The following is a 17,410-nucleotide window of genomic DNA, read 5'->3' as shown; positions in this document are numbered from 1 at the left end:
TCAAAGTGATGAATACCAAGAACCTACAACCAAGATTACTCTACCCAGCAAAGCTATCATTCAGAACGGAAGGTCAGATAAAGAGCTTCACAGATAAGGAAAAGCTAAAGGAGTTCATCACCACCAAATCAGTATTACATGAAATGTTGAAGGATATTCTTTAAGAAGGTAAGAAGGAAAAATAAAAATAAAAAGGGAAGAAGAAATTATAAAAAATATGAATAATAAAATGGCAATAAATACATATCTGTCAACAATTGAAAATAAAAATAAACAAGAAATGTAATGATCAAAATAAACTAGTAAATAACATAGGATCAGAAGCATGGAAACATGAAACAGACTGATGAATCTCAGAGGGAAGGAGGTTGGGGGGTAGGAAGAGAATAACTGAAGATCTTGTATGCATATATGCATTACCTATGGACACAGACAATAGGGTGGTGAAGGCCCAAGGTGGGTCAGGAATCAGGTGGAAGGGGGCAATGGGAGGAAAAAAGGGGGACATCTGTAATACTCTCAACAACAGAAATTTTAAAAAAGAGAGAAAAGTCTGCACAGGCCATGTAACCATATATAGATGCTCACCTCAGCCTTGCTCATAACAAGAAGTGGCACTGAGATACTATTTCTCACTTGTCAGGTTGGCAAAAAGGCAATATAGTCTGTTGGTGAGCCTGGGAAAATAGGTACACTGATAGATTGATCAGGATTTTGCCAATATCTGGAAAAATTATATCCACTTATGCTTTGGCCCAGAAATTCCATTTCTGGGGCTCCATCTGAAAGATACACTGGCAAAAATATGAAAAGATGTAAGTAAATACAAGCCTATTAACTGTAGCATGATGTATAATAACTAAAGATGGAAACAACTCAAATACCCACTAATAGAAAGTCAAAACAAAAATCTACATCTAGTTGAGCCTCTAGAATCCAGAATGTAGGCCAAAGTACCAATTTACAGGAAATACCAGTACAGGAGACAAACTATGTTAGCAACGCAACAGAGATGCAGTCAGCAGCATCTAGGCAAAAGCAAAATGCAGAACAAACACTGCAGCTTCTTCCACAAATTGCAAGGGAATAAAATCTTACATTTTAAATAACAGTTGATAAGAAATTAATTTTGTCAGTTATATTTTGGCTTTTTTAGAACATCCTTGTCTTTTAGAAATATATTCTATTTACACTTGAACTGTTATGTGTAGCAATTGCCTCAATATAATCTCAATGGGGGTGTGGATGGGAGTTTAGATGAGAAAGACTATGAGTAGATAATTGTTGAAGCTACTACATGAGGATTCCATACCGTTCTCCCTACTTTCACAGATGTTTAAAATCTTCCATAACAAAAAGATCAACAACAACAAAATTGTTCAGGCCAGAAAATTACATGTATGAGCCAGATTCAAACCCTGAGCTACCAATTTGCATGCATTGTCCTAATATATTTAACTATGTATGAATATACATGGGGAGGATGTAATGGTTCTACGTGTAGCTGAAATACCAGCCTTTTTTCACCATTTCTTATGGGAAAAATTGATTTGGACAGGATTTTAAATTCTGCACACATTTAAAAATCCACACCCCTGCCTTAGCCAGCTTCCGCCTGGAAAGCTGCCAGCCGGTGAGTGTTTATGGAGGCCCCACTGACTCATCCAGCGGGAAGGCAGGCCCTCCCAGTGTCAGCGGCCCCGAGGGGGGGGGGGGCAGCTGGCAGCAGAAAGGGGGTCTGTTAGGACAGCATGGAAGCAGTGGAACTGGAAAAAGTAAAGAATAGCCAAGTCTGTTTTTAACATTTATTAATCCAAAAATACATAACATTCCACTTTCTACCCCAGGTTCTTGGACTCTCAAGAAAGGAGGTAGCTGCCAGCCTTAAGTATCTGGTATAATACCTAAGTGCTCATATCTGTCTCAGGAAGGAGAAAGATCAGGAAGCGAGGCTCAACCTAGGGAACCCCCAAATCAGGCCTAGGCCCTGCCGAGGCCCTGCCGGGGGACCTGGCACAGAGCGTGAGGCTTTCTGTCAGAGGGAATGGGGCACTCGGGGGGCAATTTCCTCTGTACTGTGAGGCCCCGGGCGTCGGGGGTCCTTCCCTGCTCCCTGGTGTTGATGGCTGAATTCCCCCAGAGCCAGCAACCAGAGCTAGCAGAGGAGAGGCGTGTCCAGAAGCAGAGCCCCGAAGCAAAACTGGCTTCCGGCTTCCCTCAGCTTCTACCCAGAGAACCTGGAACTCGGGCCTCTCTTCCCTCTCCTTCTTGGCCCAAATCCGCTTCCAGGAGAGCCAGAGATAGGACCCTGCAGCCAGGCAGGTGCCCACGGGGGCTGTCACACCTCCACGTCAGTCCACATAGCCTCCCAGGAAGCCTGTTTCAGTCACTCTCTGCAGCCTCACTGCATGCCAACCGGGTGCATTGGCCAGGGCTCGTGGCCCGCAGGAGGGGCCTGGGCCACAGGCTGCAGCTGCTGCTGGGACTGCCAGATGTGATGGAGCTCCTTGAACTGCTCCACCATGTGGTCTTTGAGGTCTGGGTTGGAGATCTGTAGCCGGATGCTATCGGCCGACCAGGAAAGCTCCCCTGAGAACATCTCCAGCAACAACCTAGCCGCGACGGGCACCACCTGGGCAGCAAAGAGAACAGGGAGAACCCAATGGGGCTGTCAGACCTAGTTGTGCACGAGCACAACCACCAGGGGGCGGGTGGTGGACTGCAGCCACCGGGAAGGAGGGGCACCAAATTTTACTTCCAGCAGCCCTGGGCCTAGATTGCTTCTGGTTGCCCTGTTCACACGGCCCAGAGAGCCCTGAGCCCCCACTGTGGGGCAGGGGCTTGTCTCAGGACTCCCCGGTATTCAAGCCAGAGCAGAATTGGGGGTTAGGAGAGGATGGTATACCTGTACAGTGATGAGCTTCTTCTCTCGGGGTTTGCGGTCCGGCCACTCCTCCCCAAAGCAGAAGAAGATCTCAAATGGTGGTGGGGTGTTGGTCTGACCCTTCTGGAACATGATGAGCTCTGCAGTAAGAACGAGACCCTTCGTCAGAGGCGAGAACCCTGCCCCTGGATGAGCGGAGGCCGGGAGGAACTGGACACGGGGGGGGGGGGGGGGGGGGGGGGGCGGGCTCACCGTTGAGAAAATGCTCCAGGCTGAAGAGCTTGGTCCTGACCTCCCGCTGGATGGGGTTGGGGTGCGAGCCGTGGGCCGAGGCGCAGGGCCCACTCCAGAACACCTTGCATTGGCACAGGCGGATGGCATACAGGTCCTGGCCTTGCAGCTGGAGGATGAGCCCGCGGTCCAGGAAATCCAGCAGCTGGTTCGTGTAGAAGCGCTGCTTGTCGCTGGGGATGTCCTCGGGGCTGGGGAAGCGCACTTGCTCCAGGCTCACAGGGCCAAAGAGCTCCACCTGGTCCTGGGTGGGCTGCAGCTGGCTGTAGAAGAGCCGGCAGCCGTGTGGGTTGCTGATGGTGAGGGCACGGGGCGGCCGCCCCCGGTACTGGAACTTGATCTCCAGGTCGGTAACTGCGGGCAGAGGGGCGGGACCACCGCCTGTGAGCCCTGCCCTCGCCACCCTGCAGCCGCTCCCTGGCTTCCTCTGCTCAGCAGCTGGTCCTCTTGTCATCTCTCCCACTCATTCCCCCACCCAAGGAGGGACTGGCATGGGCCTTCTTTTCTTCACCATCTTCCAACCTCTTGGCAAACCAGCCCCCAGCACCGCTTTACCCGGCCCAGCCCACCAGTCCGTGGGTTCTTACGAGGCAGCATGTGGGGACTGATCAGCAGGTCGGGCAGGAGTTGTTCGCCTGCGGGCGGCAGGCTGGCAGCCAGGGGCCCAGGCGGCAGGCTGGGCGGGACCTCTGGGAGAAGGTCTCCAAAGGCAGCGGAGTCAGCAGGGGCAGGGCCCAGGTGGCTGGGGTCTGGAGCAGGGGGGCCCAGCACCACAGGTGGCTGGAGAGTGGGTGGCCACTTAGCCTCTTCTTTGGGTAAAGGATAGGGTGCCGCCGCGGGGCCAGGCTGCACTGCTTCTGGGGGGGGTGGGGGGGGGCGGGGACAGAGCTCTGAGGCCAATTCTAGGAACTGCCTCCAGGCCCACTCTTCCCAGCCTGGGCCTCCCCGCACCGCGCCTTCAGCCCCTCCCAGGTTCTCCTCATACTAGGCCCCCAACCACACCACCTCCCGGCCCCACCTGTGAGGCTCAGGCTTGGTAACATCCTCTGGAGCTGAAGTGAAGACACAGGCAAAGGAGGAGGGAAGAGGCCGGAGAGACAAGGGAGGACAGGTCATTACATTGATCTGATGCTGAAGAAATAACACACGAGAACCACAAGGCCTTTCCCCAGGCTTCAGCTAAGCGGAGGCCAGTCCCAGTCCTGCTGCCCAGGCAGGCCAGTGAGTCCTCCGCGCCTGTTTCCGCACCGGCCTTCTGAACAGGCGGAGTAGCTACCAAGCCCGGCCTGCTGTGAGGGTCAGTCAGCCAACAAAGCCCAGGGCGTTAAGGTGGTGACTTTGTTTCTATGCTCAGGTCCCAGGGAGAAACTCAGAGTTGAGCTTCGGGAAGAGCAGGCTCCCAGAGGAATGGGCTGCTGGGCCCAGGAGCAGAGGAGAACCGAGGGCGCCCCCTCCAGGCTCTCCTGGGCAGGGCAGGCAGACCCTGGGAGAATGACCTGCTCACCTCTTCCTCTTCCTCATCCTCCTCCTCTCCGGGGCCACAAATGTAATCCTCAGTGGGCTGTGACTCTGCAGACGGGAGAGAAAAGAAAGACAGGAAGGGAGTCGGTGGGGGAGGAGAAGGAAGGCCACGGGGCCTCATGTGGCAGCTCCTGCTGTGGCTTCTCCCCTGCCCAGAGCTGCCCAGTGAGGTGAAGGGCCGCCAAGCCTTCAGGAATCAGTAGGGAATCAGTAGGGGCCTCCCTGACCCCATGGCACGCAGCTCCTGGGCCACCGAGAGCCAAGAACAAGGACCGGCTGAGGAAGCAGACTGCGGCCCTGGCCCGTGCCAAGCCATTCCTGGCCCGCAAAAGGCCCATCCCAGGTGACTCCTGGAAGGCCTGGCTGCTACGACCTAGCAGCACGTGCCTGACCACTGAGCGTGGAAGGCCTGGGCTCTCGTGCACAGCCTCCGAGGCGGCCCACACAGGGCCGGGCACCTTACCTGTGGGAGTGGGGCCGTTGGAGCAGACCTCGTAGATCTTGTAGGGCTGAGGTGGCATGTCCCGGGGCCCGTCATAGATGAGGCGGAAGTCACGGCTCTTGTTAAGGGCACAGCGCAGGTTGGCCTTCCACTTGGCCGGGTCAGCCTCGTCCACCCCCTCCGTGTACTTCCCCGTCTCCTTGGCCCAGGCCTGCGGCAGGAAGAGAAGACAGGCAAGGATAGAGAACCTCGGCCCTCACCAAAGCCTAGCCCCTCCTGGCTGATGGGAGTTGTGGTCTGCAAGGTGGGAGAGAGGACGCTGGGTCCTTTGAAAGGCATTACATTCGTTGCTCCTGGAGGGTGACAGGCACAGTCTCCAAGGAGGATGGTGTGACGTGCTGGATGAGAGCATGGGGTCTGGGTGTGGGTGTGGGTTGGGGTCCAGAAACTGCCACCCACCAGCTGTATGCCAGGGGCCTGTCATTTTGTTTCTTAGCTGTGGTCTCCCCATTGTAGTACCTACTCCACAGGGTGGCCCATAAAGCTCTCCAAACTGTGTCTGTGCTTGGATAGGCTCCGTGCCCTTGAACTGTGGGTATCACTATTCTGGAGAGCAATTTGGTTGATACCAGGATTACAAATGTTTCTACCCTTTAATCCAACCATTCAGCTACTGGGAATTTATCCTACAGCTACACAAGCGTCCACACGAAATTCTGCACATTCAAGCTTATTCATTGCAACACTGTTTGTAAAAGCGAAAGACCCAAAATAACCTAAATGCCCATCAATGGGGACTGGTTAAATTAACTATGGAAGACTGGGAAGCAAGGGGGGAAAGGAGGAAGCTTTTGATGTACTGACGTGTTGTGATCTCCAAGAAATATGAGGTGCAGGAGAGTATGCATGTACCTCTATCATTCTGCAAAAGTTGGGGGAAGGATAAGGACATATTTTTGTCTGTATGCACAAAAATCTCTCAGGAAGGATAAACAAGAAACTGATACTAACTGCCTCTAGCAAGGGGGTGGGTGGCTGGAGACGGGTGGGAGGGAGACCATTTTACACTATTCAGAAATAGGAAATGGATTTGAAAAGAGCCTTGAAAAGGTCTGGCCAGTGTGGCTTAGTTGGTTGGATGTTACCTGTTGCATCAAAAGGTCTCATTCTGCTTCAGGGCACAGGCCCGGATTGAGGGCTCGATCCTTGGTAGGGAGCATGCAGGAGGCAGCTGATCTTGATGTTTTCATCTCACTTTGATGTTTCTCTCTCTCCCCCTCTCCCTTCATCTCTCTCTTTCTAAAAATCAATTTTTAAAAATCTTAAAAAATAAAAATGTTCCCAGGCCTTCCACCCAGAGTTGCTGATACACTTGGCCTGAGATTCAAAAAATAACCTTGAAAAGGTAAATATCAAGTGCAAGAACTAAAAAACATATATCCAGCTTTAAAAATAAACATTCTCTTTGACCCAGCACATTTTTAACTCTGGGAACTAACCCCAAGGAAAATCATTTAAGATGTGCAACGGGTAAGAGTTTAGAGCAGTGGTTCTCAACCTTGGCTGCACATTAGAATCACCTGGGAATCTTTTTAAAATCCTGATTTCTGGGCCTCATCCTCCGGAAATTCTGTTTCTTGTTACTAATGTTGTGGCCTTACCCCATAACAAAGAAACAGAATTCCCGGAGGATGAGGCCCAGAAATCAGGATTTTAAAAAGATTCCCAGGTGATTCTAATGTGCAGCCAAGGTTGAGAACCACTGGTTTAGAGGATGTGCCTGGCAATGTGGTCTTCGACACTGAAACACTAAAGGCAATCCAAAATGTCCAAAGACTGGGACTGGGTGGCTAGCCCGTGCTGGACCCCTCCAATGGAACCTGCAGCAGTCACTGATGTTGAGTGAAAAAATGCAGGTTACAAAACAATGTATAGTTTGATTCTACATCTGCATTTCATAGATGCATTTGTGCAGAAAACAAAATGCAAGCAAAACATAGTCACAGCAGTCACCTCAAGGTGTGAAAATCATACTGCTGCCTGCTGTCTTCGGGTATGTGTACACCAGACAAGCACACTGCGTGTGTGCGCATGTGTAATGAGAATGAGACGAGAACAAAGGGGAGGAGGAGGAGGAAGGCCTTCTGCGGGCCCATCAGTCCCCACCTTGCGTTGGGGATCAGGCTAGAAAAGCTAGACCCTGTGGTTATGCCTGTGTCCCCTGAGTCCGGGCCCGGGGTCACCTGCAGCAAGACAACTGGATGAGTGGCCAGTCTGAGCTGGAATGGGGGGTCCTCTTCTGGGGGAGGGGCTTCCTCAGAGGCCCAGGCAGTCCCCCGTCCAGGCCTTACCTTGAAGATGGTGTTATCTCCGTCCTGGCTGGGGCCGTGCCTAGTGGCATGGCGCCAGGGGATGGAGAAGAATTTCCTTTCGCCATTGACCCATTGGAGCCCTGGGTACTGGCAGCTGTTCACCTGGGCCACCAGCCAGGGCTTCAGCCGCACGCGGCGGGGCGGAGGGGCGAGCCCCAGGGCAGGCTGGTTCATGGCAAAGGGGTCTGCAGGAGAAAGACAGAGGGGCGCATCAGCAGATGTGCCGCTGGCTACTCCTTTGGCAGAGCGGCATGGCGGGGGGGGGGGGGGGGGGGGGCTCCAGGGGCCCAGCCACGGCGTTAGGACTTTCCCTTCCTCCCAGCACTGGGGGCTGGAGTCTCTCCAGTCCATCCAGGTGCTCAAAGCCAGTCCCCTTTCCAACCATCAGCTTTGCTGTCACAGGGCCCCGCACCTGCGCTGTGTTTGGGGGGAAGGGAAGGCGGGGGTGACGCGGTAGTGGATGTCCCACCCAGACGCCCTCTACCAGATAGGGCATCGCTTCCCCAGCTGTCAGGAGGCTGGCACAGCAGGAGGCTCAGAGCTGCCCATCTCGGAACCTGCCCTCCTTGGCTCACTCCAGGCTGGCCTGCTCCTCCCCTCGGGACACAGCCGTGGCCAGTGAGTGACGGACACACAGGGACGAAAGGCTTCAGGTGGAGCAAGCGGGTGCTCCTGTGTGCGCACCCCAGGGCCCAGGGGCAGGCTGCAGCCAGCCTCCAGCTGCTTCCACATCCCTGCTTAGCATTCTCCGCGCCCCGCCCTGCCCCCTCCCTCCCCTCCTCCTCCTCCTCACTAAACTGCCTTCTAGGAAACCTGGCCCAAGAACAAGGTAGACCTGAGAATGGAGGGACGGCTTCCACACCCAGTCCCCAGAGCTTCCTTTCTCCCTCAGTTTCCCTCAGGGATCAAGTTTCCCCCACCTGGACTTCTTGAGCGAAGTCCCATCAGCACACTCAGTCTCCCTCCTGCATCACCTGACTTAGGTGCTATCCTTGTAAAGCCATCAGCTTCCTAGACTGAGGCCTCCCCTGAGCCACGCATTCTTCCAGCAATTGGTGAGCACTGAACGCCTGCCAGACCCATGCTGCCCAGAGCCGTGGGGCCTACACAGGTGTGCCACCTCCCCAGGCCAGTCTCTGCCTCCCAGCCCTCTGATCTAAGAGAGTGAGACCAGACCCCAGTGGAAGGCTGCGGGGGGGGGGGGGGGGGGGGGAGCGGGGGGGGGGCGCGTCTGGGGGGTCTGACAGAGGCAAGGGTCCGAGGCGGCCAATCAGGGAAGGAAATGCTGAAGGAAATGGGGTATGGGGCTGTGCAGCGAACACTGTGGGTGGGATGAGAGCTATCCTAATATCTGAGGTAACGCCATGCATAAAGGGACTAGGGTTTGAATCAACACCAGGACAGCCTCAGGTTGGAGAATTTTCCAACAGCTAAAGCCATCCAACCGAGGCCGGGCTGCTGCCTGGGGGGTACTCAAGCCGGGTAGGCTTCCTGGCCTGCCTGGGTGGGTGGGAGGCTGGCTCCTCTCTGTTGTTCCAAGTCTGCTTTGGCCTTGAGCACTGAGCCTCAGTTTCTCCTGAAATTCCCTGACTCGGACCTTTTGGGTTGTAGCTGTTAAGTGCCACCTCTTGCTAAGAGGTCTCCATCTGCAGGCTGCTCCTCAGAGCAGGGCCCAGCTCCAGGCTGGGCCGGGGAGGGTGGGAGAGCTTCCAGCCCTGCCCTCAGGCCTCCGAAGACGGGTGGCTCAGTTCCCCTTTCTGTACCAGCCTCCACCCAGCACCAGGGGAAATGAAAGTGGCCAGACTGGACAACTCAGAAACCTCACTCACTGGGAGCTGGGGGAGGAAAGGATGTGGAGAGAGATTCTCAGGGGGTCCCCCAGACCAAATTCTCAGTCTCTTACCCCATAGCCCACCCCCAGCCCCCAACCTCCAACCCCCAGGTCTGCTGGTGGTCATTGTACATTTTGTGTGGTTCACAGCATTGGGTCGCCTCCCCGCAAGGTCTTGGTCCTAAGGTAGAGGAGCAACTGTCATAGGTGGCAGGCAATTCTGGTTAAGTGACGGTGGACAGAGGAGAGCTCTGTTCCTTGAAGACCCCCACATCTGGTCGGCCCACAGCTGTGCCAGGGGGGGTGCAGCTGAGAGAGCAGAAAGAGTTAGGTCAGTGATGGCGAACCTTTTGAGCTCGGTGTGTCAGCATTTTGAAAAACCCTAACTTAACTCTGGTGCCATGTCACATATAGAAATTTTTTTGATCTTTGCAACCATAGTAAAACAAGGATTTATATTTTTGATATTTATTTTATATATTTAAATGCCATTTAACAAAGAAAAACCAACCAAAAAAATGAGTTCACGTGTCACCTCTGACACGCGTGTCATAGGTTCGCCATCACTGGGCTAGGAGGAAGTCGGGTGCGTCTCACTCCTGGCCCTGCCCAGCACTGCTGTTCACTGCAAAGGTTTGGGGACGATCTCTGGCCTCATGTCAGAGAGGCCCAGGCAGGGGCCGTGCAAAGGGGCTCCCACAAGAAGCGGCAGAACCAAGGAAGGGTCTGTGCAGCCTCGACGGAGGGTCAGCCAGGTGCGCCAGGACCAAGCTCAGGGTCAGCTTCCCAAGGACACGTCCTCCTGCTGCCGGAGGCACGCTTCAGCCTCACTCCCACCATCCTAACGCCAGGAGTTCTGAATTTCAATCTTTGTGCTTCACACACCCCACCCCATAGACACAGTTGCCCCGATTTCCCAGGGAACCCCAGAAGCTACAGGGCAGCCCTCAGAAGGTCCACCCCAATGTTGGGGGAGGACTTGACTTTCCCTTCGAGGGCAGCGCTGGCCAGGCGCCTGCCTGCAAAGTGGGACAGGATGGCAGTGCCTGCATCTGCTTCTGTGGAAACGCCAAAGAGGTGTGGGCTGCTCAGGACCCAAGGGAGCCCCCATGAGTGAAGCATCTAGCCGGGCAGCCGGAGCCCCTCTGCGGTGGGGGAGGACCCACAACTCACACCAGGGCCCTGAAGTCCCAGGAGCCACCCCGTGAGGCGCCTGGAACACCGTGGGCACCAGGGACCCCAGGGGAGAAGGCACTTCAGCCCCAGAGAGAGGGCAGAGCAGCAAGCCCCCTGCCGCCTCCCGAGTGCCACGCACATTTGTGTCCGCAAACCCCACATCAAGCTCAGAGGGAAGGGGGAGTGGGGTGGTCCCTGCACCAGCGAGACCCTAAAGCCCGCCCCTCCGGGTGGGTTGACCGCACCAGGAGACAGGCGGGAGGGGGAAGGGGAGAGGCTGGCGGCAGCAGACGCGGCCTCCTCCCAGCAGCTCGGTGGGGGAAGGCCGAGGCGCAGGGGGAAACCCCTAGGTGGGGCCATAGATAAGAAAGGGTGTTTTCCGTTTTCCCAGGGCCTCCCTGGACTTGTGGGGGGCCCTAGCGCCCCGGGCCGATAGTTCTGGGGGAGGCTGGGGACTGCGCGGCTGGTGCGCCCCGGCGGATTGCCCGGGGCCGCCTCGGGGCAGCTGGCTCTCGGTCGGTCTTGGCCGCTGCTCCGGCGGGTGCGGACGAGGCTAGGAAAGTCCCCGCACCCCCGCCCGGCTCCGGGGTCCCGGAAACCCCCGCGCGGGGGCCGGCGCACTGGCCTCTTTCCTCCACTTTGAGCCTCCTGATTGCTCGGTTTGAAGTTCGAGGGAAGGACGCAAAGACGCGACCCCAAGAAGTATTGCGCCCGCGGTGCTCAGCCGGGAGGGTCAGCGCCCCCTTTTCTGAGCCGCGAGTCAAAGGACGGCGCCCCCACCCGACACCATCTTCCCACGCTCTCCGCCCGAATGCCTGCCATTGCCCCCAAGATCCTGGGAGCATAAGCCCTCTACGCCCCATCCTCTTACCCGGAAGGGGAGAGAGCACAGAAACGGGGAGTCGGGGCTCGCCCCAACAGGGTCAAGGCCAGACGCCTGTCGGGCGCCTGGGGCTCCCCGTCCATCCTTGGCGAAGCGAATCGGAGGGAGAGACCCGCAGAGCTGGCGCCTCTGGCAGCGGTGCTGACCCCGCCTCCCGGCCGCCGGGCTCCCCACTCTGTCGCCGGGCTCCCCGGGCGCCTGCGGGGCGAAGGCTGCCAGTGCGGGGCACCCTGTGCCGATCGGGGCGAGGGAGGCACCGTGGAGGCCGCCAGACTCGCGGGGCGCGCCCTGCACTAGGCGCCCACGGAGCTCGAGCGCGCAGCGCGCCGGACGCGGACCCTTCCCCGCGCCCGCCCGGCTCCATCCCCTCCCGCCAGGCAGGAGTCCCGCGGGCGCGGGAGGGGCGCGCGCCGGGCCCTACCTGTCAGCGCTGCGCCTGTGTGGCTGCGCCCGAGCACCGGCCGGCGGCGGGCCGACTGCTCCCTCCCGGAGCGCGCCGCCCGCCCGCCCGGCACTTCCGCATCGCCCGCCCCCGCCCCTGGGCCGCGGCCGCGGAGCTCCGTGCGCCGGCCGCGCCCCGCCCTGCCCCGTGGAGCCGCCCTAGCGCCGCGCGCTGACCCTGCGATCGCGGGCCCGGCCTGAGCATCGGGCCGGCGGGCTCCGCTCCAGCCCAGAGCCTCCCGGGAGAGCCCTGGCGGCGCGGTGGCTCGGACCGGACCGACGACCGGGCTCCTCGGCGGTCAGTCCGGAACCGCAGCATCGGACCACCCAGCCCCACCCCACCCCACCCGGCCGCCGCGCTCGGTGGGGCCTGGGAGCTGCCCAGCCCGCGTCCTCCGGGAGCTCGGATCCGTGCAGACACCGGCCACCGACCGAGCCACGGCCGAGGCAGCTGCGGAGCGGCGGGGGGGTAGCCCCGGTCCGCGTCCGCCGCCCGCACCCCTGGCCAGAGTCGCCTCAGCCCCCGCAGCTGGCGCCGGGACCCGACCCTTCCTCCTAGACGTGCCCTCCCCGGGCCACTCTGCCCCTTCCCACCTCCCAGACCCCACACCTGGCGCCCAGGTCCCTTCCCGGTCCCCTGCGGGCGCTCAGGGTCAGCCCACCGCCGCCGGCGCCTCTCGCCACCCACCGCTGCCGGGGCCATCCATCTGCTCTTCTGAACGGCTTTCGGTTCCACAAATGGGCCTCAGCCTTCACATGTCCGGTTCCTTCTCATGGAACATTCTTCGCTGCTTCACATTTTGTTTCGACATCACCTCCTCTGAAAAGCTTTCCCTCCTGGGTCGGTTCCGAGCTCTGAGGCTCGGCCTGGCTGGTTTCATTTCATGGTTTTAATGTGTGACCCCCACTGAGGTCAGCTGAGGAACCACTCCCCTTTTCACTGTTTTCTAAAGTAATTTTCAATAAAAATATTTTTTAAGAGAAGAACATTATCTTTTTTCCCCTTTATTGATTTCAGAGAGGAAGGGAGAGGGAGAGAGAGAGAGAAGAGAGAGAGAGAGAGAGAGAGAGAGAGAGAGAGAGAGAGAGAGAAACATCAATGATGAGAGAGAATCATTGATCGGCTGCCTCCTGCAGCCCCCCATCAGGGACTGAGCCCGCAACCTGGCCTGTGCCCAATGGGAATGGAACCGAGACCTCCTGGTTCATAGGCCAACGCTCTACCACTGAGCCAGCCACGGGGCAAAAAGAACATTTTCAAGTTAACCAACTAAATTTTAGACAGCAAATAAAATATGTATGTTCCAGAAAGTACTATTTGCCCTTTTAAGTTCGGTGCTTGTGTTTTTAAGAAATAGGGTATTAGTTGATGGATTAGAACTTTGACCTTCCCCTCCCCTCTCCTTCCCTCCAGGAAAACCTTTGTTGCTGCTCTTGACAGGAGATCTGTACCATCACTCATTATGGGTTGTCTTTTTCTTCTCTTCTGTCTCTTCTTTCTCCCCCACTCCTTGTAGCCCTAATATTAAAATGGAAATATAATTATGCATAAGTATTTTACTATTTGTATCTGCTGAGTATTTCACCATTTCATATTTTTAAAATTTAAAGTGTGGATGGGAGAAAAGTAGATACGTAGATTGTTTTGTATTTTAAAAATGAAACTGGCATTTAATTGAAAGTGGTCCCTCACCAAATGGGCACCTTTTCCACTGGAGGCCAGTAATGCTTCATAGAAAATATTATTTGTTGGACTAGATAAAATAGCTGGGCCAACAGTCGAGAAGAGCCTTCTTTTATTGTCAAATGCCCCCCACACAGGTGAGGTCCCCACCCTTAGAAACTCTGAACTTCATCAAGAACCATGGAGGGGCCCGGCTGGTGTGGCTCAATGGTTGAGCACTGACCCATGAACCAGGAGGTCAAGGTTCCATTCCTGGTCAGGGCACATACCTGAGTTGCAGGCTCAATTCCCAGTAGGGGGCATGCAGGAGGCAGCTGATTGATGATTCTCTCTCATCATTGATGTTTCTCTCTCTCTATCCCTCTCCCTTCCTCTCTCTGAAATCAGTAAAAACATTTTTTAAAAAAAATAAACAAAGAAAAAACATGAAGGGGCTACATGTAGAAGAAGGGCACAGAACTTGAGCTTCTACCCAGCTCTGTTGTGTTCAAGCTAAGTGACCTCCAGCAGGTCCCGTGACTCTTGTTGTCTGTCTGTAAAGGGGAGATGATGTTACTGAGCTCAGAGCTCCAGTGTGAGGTTCTAGGCCAGGGGTCCTCACACTTTTTAAACAGGGGGCCAGTTCACTGTCCCTCAGACCATTGGAGGGCCGGACTATAGTTTTAAAAAAAACTATGAACAAATTCCTATGCACACTGCACATATCTTATTTTGAAGTAAAAATACAAAACGGGAACAAATACAATATTTGTATTTGCATGTGGCCTGTGGGCCATAGTTTGAGGGTCCGTGTTCTAGGCCCTAGAGCAGGGGTGGGCAACCCCTGGCACGCATGCCAAATATGGCACGCCAGTAACTTTTGCTGGCACACGAAACCCTCTCTTATAATATTCCATTTACAATTTTTTTCTTAATATCGACTTCTTTATTTTTCAGATAAATTCAGTGTAGGTGCATCTTAGATAAATAAATAATTTTACATAACAAGTTATCTTAAAGACCATAGGCATGGATTGACGAGAGAGGGGAAGAGCAATTTCTATGCCTCTGCCTTAACTCTCCCTGCCTTCCTAGATCCGACCAGTGTTTTGGTTTCATCCACATATGCTTGTGAATCTTTGTTCTCAGTGATGAATTTTGTTAAGTCTCGTAATAGGAGTAGCCTGACGGATGAAAGTAGCAGCTCATTCATATCTGTGAAGGTCACGAAATATAAACCTGATGTAAAATCTCTGTCATCAGTAATACAGCAGCAAAAGTCCCACTGATAATATCAAACTGGGTCATAAAGTTTTCTGTCGGACTATCAGTGTACATGTAGACATTAAAAAATAAATGTATTTTTCATCATCATATACTGTGTTTTTGTCGCTCGAATGAATTTTATTATTTCTTCAAGGTTCTTCACATACGTACACCTTAAGAGATATCAAGTAGGCATAACATGTTCTCAAAAAATTAGGGTTGGCATGCAAAAGAATTTTGAGTCAGATTTTGCTGGTTTTGGCACACACTCACAAAAAGGTTGCCCACCCCTGCCCTAGAGTCTAGGGCAGTGGTTGGCAAACAGCGGCTCGCAAGCCACATGCGGCTCTTTGGCCCCTTGAATGTGGCTCTTCCACAAAATACCACCTGCGGTATTTTGCGAAGTTGACTTAAAACTTGAAGTAAAGTTTATTAAGTTAATTTTAGGGAACGTTGTGGAGTGAAAAAAAATGTAGTGTCGAGGATGAGAAAGGTATGTTGAGATGGTTTGGACATAGAGAGAGGATGAACGAAAGGAGATAGATGAAACAAGTATACAAGACGAGTGTGGATGGGAGAGTTGGAAGGGGTCGACCTCAGCGAACGTACCTCCATCAGATTGAGGACATTTTTAGCAAAGGCCAGCTTAGGAGTACCCTAATTAAGTTAATAACAATGTACCTACCTATATAGTTTAAGTTTAAAAAATTTGGCTCTCAAAAGAAATTTCAATCGTTGTCCTGTTGATATTTGGCTCTGTTGACTAATGAGTTTGCCGACCACTGGTCTAGGGGAACCTGAGTCAAGAACCACTCTGGGCCAGAGACATGGCATAGGGAAGAAGGGGCAGGGGAGGAAGCCTCACTCCAGACTCTCCCAAAATTGAAGGCCCCTGCCTCCAGATGCTGTTTTACAGTGAAATACAAGGAAAGGGGAAGTGAGGCTACACCAACCCCCATGCGATCACTCCCAGTTCCCCCCAGGGGCACATGGGGAACTGGGAGGTGTGGCCTCCTCCGCCCCAGGAGCCTCCACACAGATGTGTGCCCAGGTCCCTCACTCCCAATGGTGAGATGGCCCCCGCCCGGACTTCCCTGGCTGGGGCATCAGATTGAGCATGTGGTGAGAGGCCTGGTTCTGGTAGAAGCTAGAGTGTGAGTGTGAGTGTGTGTGTAAGTGTGTGTGTGAGTGTGTGTGAGTGTGTGTGTGTGAAGGGTGAGGCTGTGACAGCAAAGGGAACTGAAAGAAACTCAGTATGAGTGTTAGGGAGAGAAGACAGACATCTACAGGGCAGCTGGACAAGACACCCCACCCAACTCTGGACCTCCAGTGCAGGCCTGGGCGGCTGCCTCTTCCCGAAACCTCCTTCCTTAGAGACCCACCCTCTCAGGCCTGGCTCTCCGGATTCCTGTTTCCCAGATACCCCCCTTTTCTTGGAACTTGTTGGCTGGACACTGGACTCTGGAGTCCAATGGAGCTGAGTCACACCCTGGCTCCACCACTCCGGGATGGTGTGACCTTGAGCAAACCATGGACTCTCATGGGACCCCCATTTCCCACCTGTGAAGTGAGAAGGGTACCACCACTGTCACAGATTGGCTGGGAGGCCTAAAGTCAACACATGCTCAGTGAGTACCTCTACATGTCAGAATAAGGTGGCCCTGGCTGGACAGCACAGTTGGTTAGAACGTCATCCTAGTATGGCAAGGTTGCAGGTGTGATCCCCGGTCAGGGCACATATAAGAATCAACCAATGTGAGTGTTGACCTATGAACCAGGAGGTCATGATTCAATTCCCAGTTAGGGCACATGACTGAGTTGCAGGTTCAATCCCCAGTGGGGGGCATGTAGGAGGCAGCTGATCAATGGTACTCTCTCATCATTAATGTTTCTCTCTCCCTCTCCCTTTCTCTCTGAAATCAATTTTAAAAATATATATACACTGAGTGGCCAGATTATTGTGACCACCTGACCTTTGTAGGCAAAGTAGCTGTATACTGACTGCATTGTATGGGATATGGAAGCCGAAGGCCTGTTCGAACACTTTTGCTGTCTGCAGTTACCAAGATAAAATGTCTCCAATTCACACAGGAACACAAGGATTGGACAGTCAAGCATTGGAAAAAAGTCATGTGGTCCAATGAATCACATTTCCAGTTGCATCATGCAGATGGCAGAGTGAAAATTTGGTGGAAACAACACGAAAGCATGCACCCCATATGCATGAGTACAACCCTTCAAGCTGGTGGGGGCAGTGTTATGGTTTGGGGCATGTTTTCCTGGCATGATTTGGGCCCTTTAATTGGTGTGGAACAACGTCTGAATAGCACAACATGCCTAAGTATCATTGCTGATCAAGTTCATCCTATCATGTTGATGGCGTATCCCAATGGAGACGGCTTCTTCCAACAAGACAGTGCGCCATGCCACAGTGCTCATATTGTGCAGGAGTGGTTTCAAGAACATGAGGGAGACTTTACCTTGCTTAGGTGGCCCCCACAATCACCAGATCTCAATCCAATTGAGCATTTGTGGGACGAAGTTAAAAGAGCCATCAGGCAGCTGGTTCCACAACCATCAAATCTCACAGAACTGGACAGTGCTATTCATCAGGCATGGTGTCAGAATCCTCGCATCACC

General features: G+C 54.3%; 1 protein-coding gene across 4 annotated transcripts; it reads right to left on the bottom strand.

The window, feature by feature from the left end:
- Nucleotides 1-1,791: 1,791 nt before the first annotated feature.
- IRF5 (interferon regulatory factor 5) lies at nt 1,792-12,670 on the bottom strand. 4 transcript variants are annotated; one of them, XM_059711746.1, is made up of 9 exons: nt 12,530-12,670; nt 7,490-7,695; nt 5,160-5,349; nt 4,680-4,744; nt 4,194-4,227; nt 3,763-4,032; nt 3,137-3,529; nt 2,906-3,024; nt 1,792-2,632 (listed from the first exon to the last, which is right to left on the bottom strand). In XM_059711746.1, the coding sequence occupies exons 1-9, from the start codon at nt 12,546-12,548 to the stop codon at nt 2,402-2,404; spliced, it is 1,527 nt and encodes a 508-aa protein (XP_059567729.1). In that variant the 5' UTR covers nt 12,549-12,670; the 3' UTR covers nt 1,792-2,401. The 4 variants fall into 4 exon arrangements, with proteins under 4 accessions (XP_059567729.1, XP_059567731.1, XP_059567732.1 ...); XM_059711748.1 differs by lacking the exon at nt 12,530-12,670 and adding an exon at nt 12,452-12,474; XM_059711749.1 differs by lacking the exon at nt 12,530-12,670 and adding an exon at nt 11,822-11,961.
- Between the last annotated feature and the right edge of the window lie 4,740 nt (nt 12,671-17,410).

This window comes from Myotis daubentonii, chromosome 10 (genome assembly GCF_963259705.1).
Source record: "Myotis daubentonii chromosome 10, mMyoDau2.1, whole genome shotgun sequence".
Lineage (NCBI taxonomy): Eukaryota > Metazoa > Chordata > Mammalia > Chiroptera > Vespertilionidae > Myotis > Myotis daubentonii.
The sequence above is the reverse complement of the archived record's forward strand: the minus strand, read 5'-3'. Positions and strand labels throughout refer to the sequence as shown.

Excerpts from the sequence above, each read along its gene's own strand:
- IRF5 (XM_059711746.1), bottom strand. Across the intron at positions 5,350-7,489 it reads GAGATAACACCATCTTCAAG|GCCTGGGCCAAGGAGACGGG; the intron begins GTAAGGCCTGGA and ends TTCCTGCCGCAG. Across the intron at positions 2,633-2,905 it reads AGAAGCTCATCACTGTACAG|GTGGTGCCCGTCGCGGCTAG; the intron begins GTATACCATCCT and ends TTTGCTGCCCAG.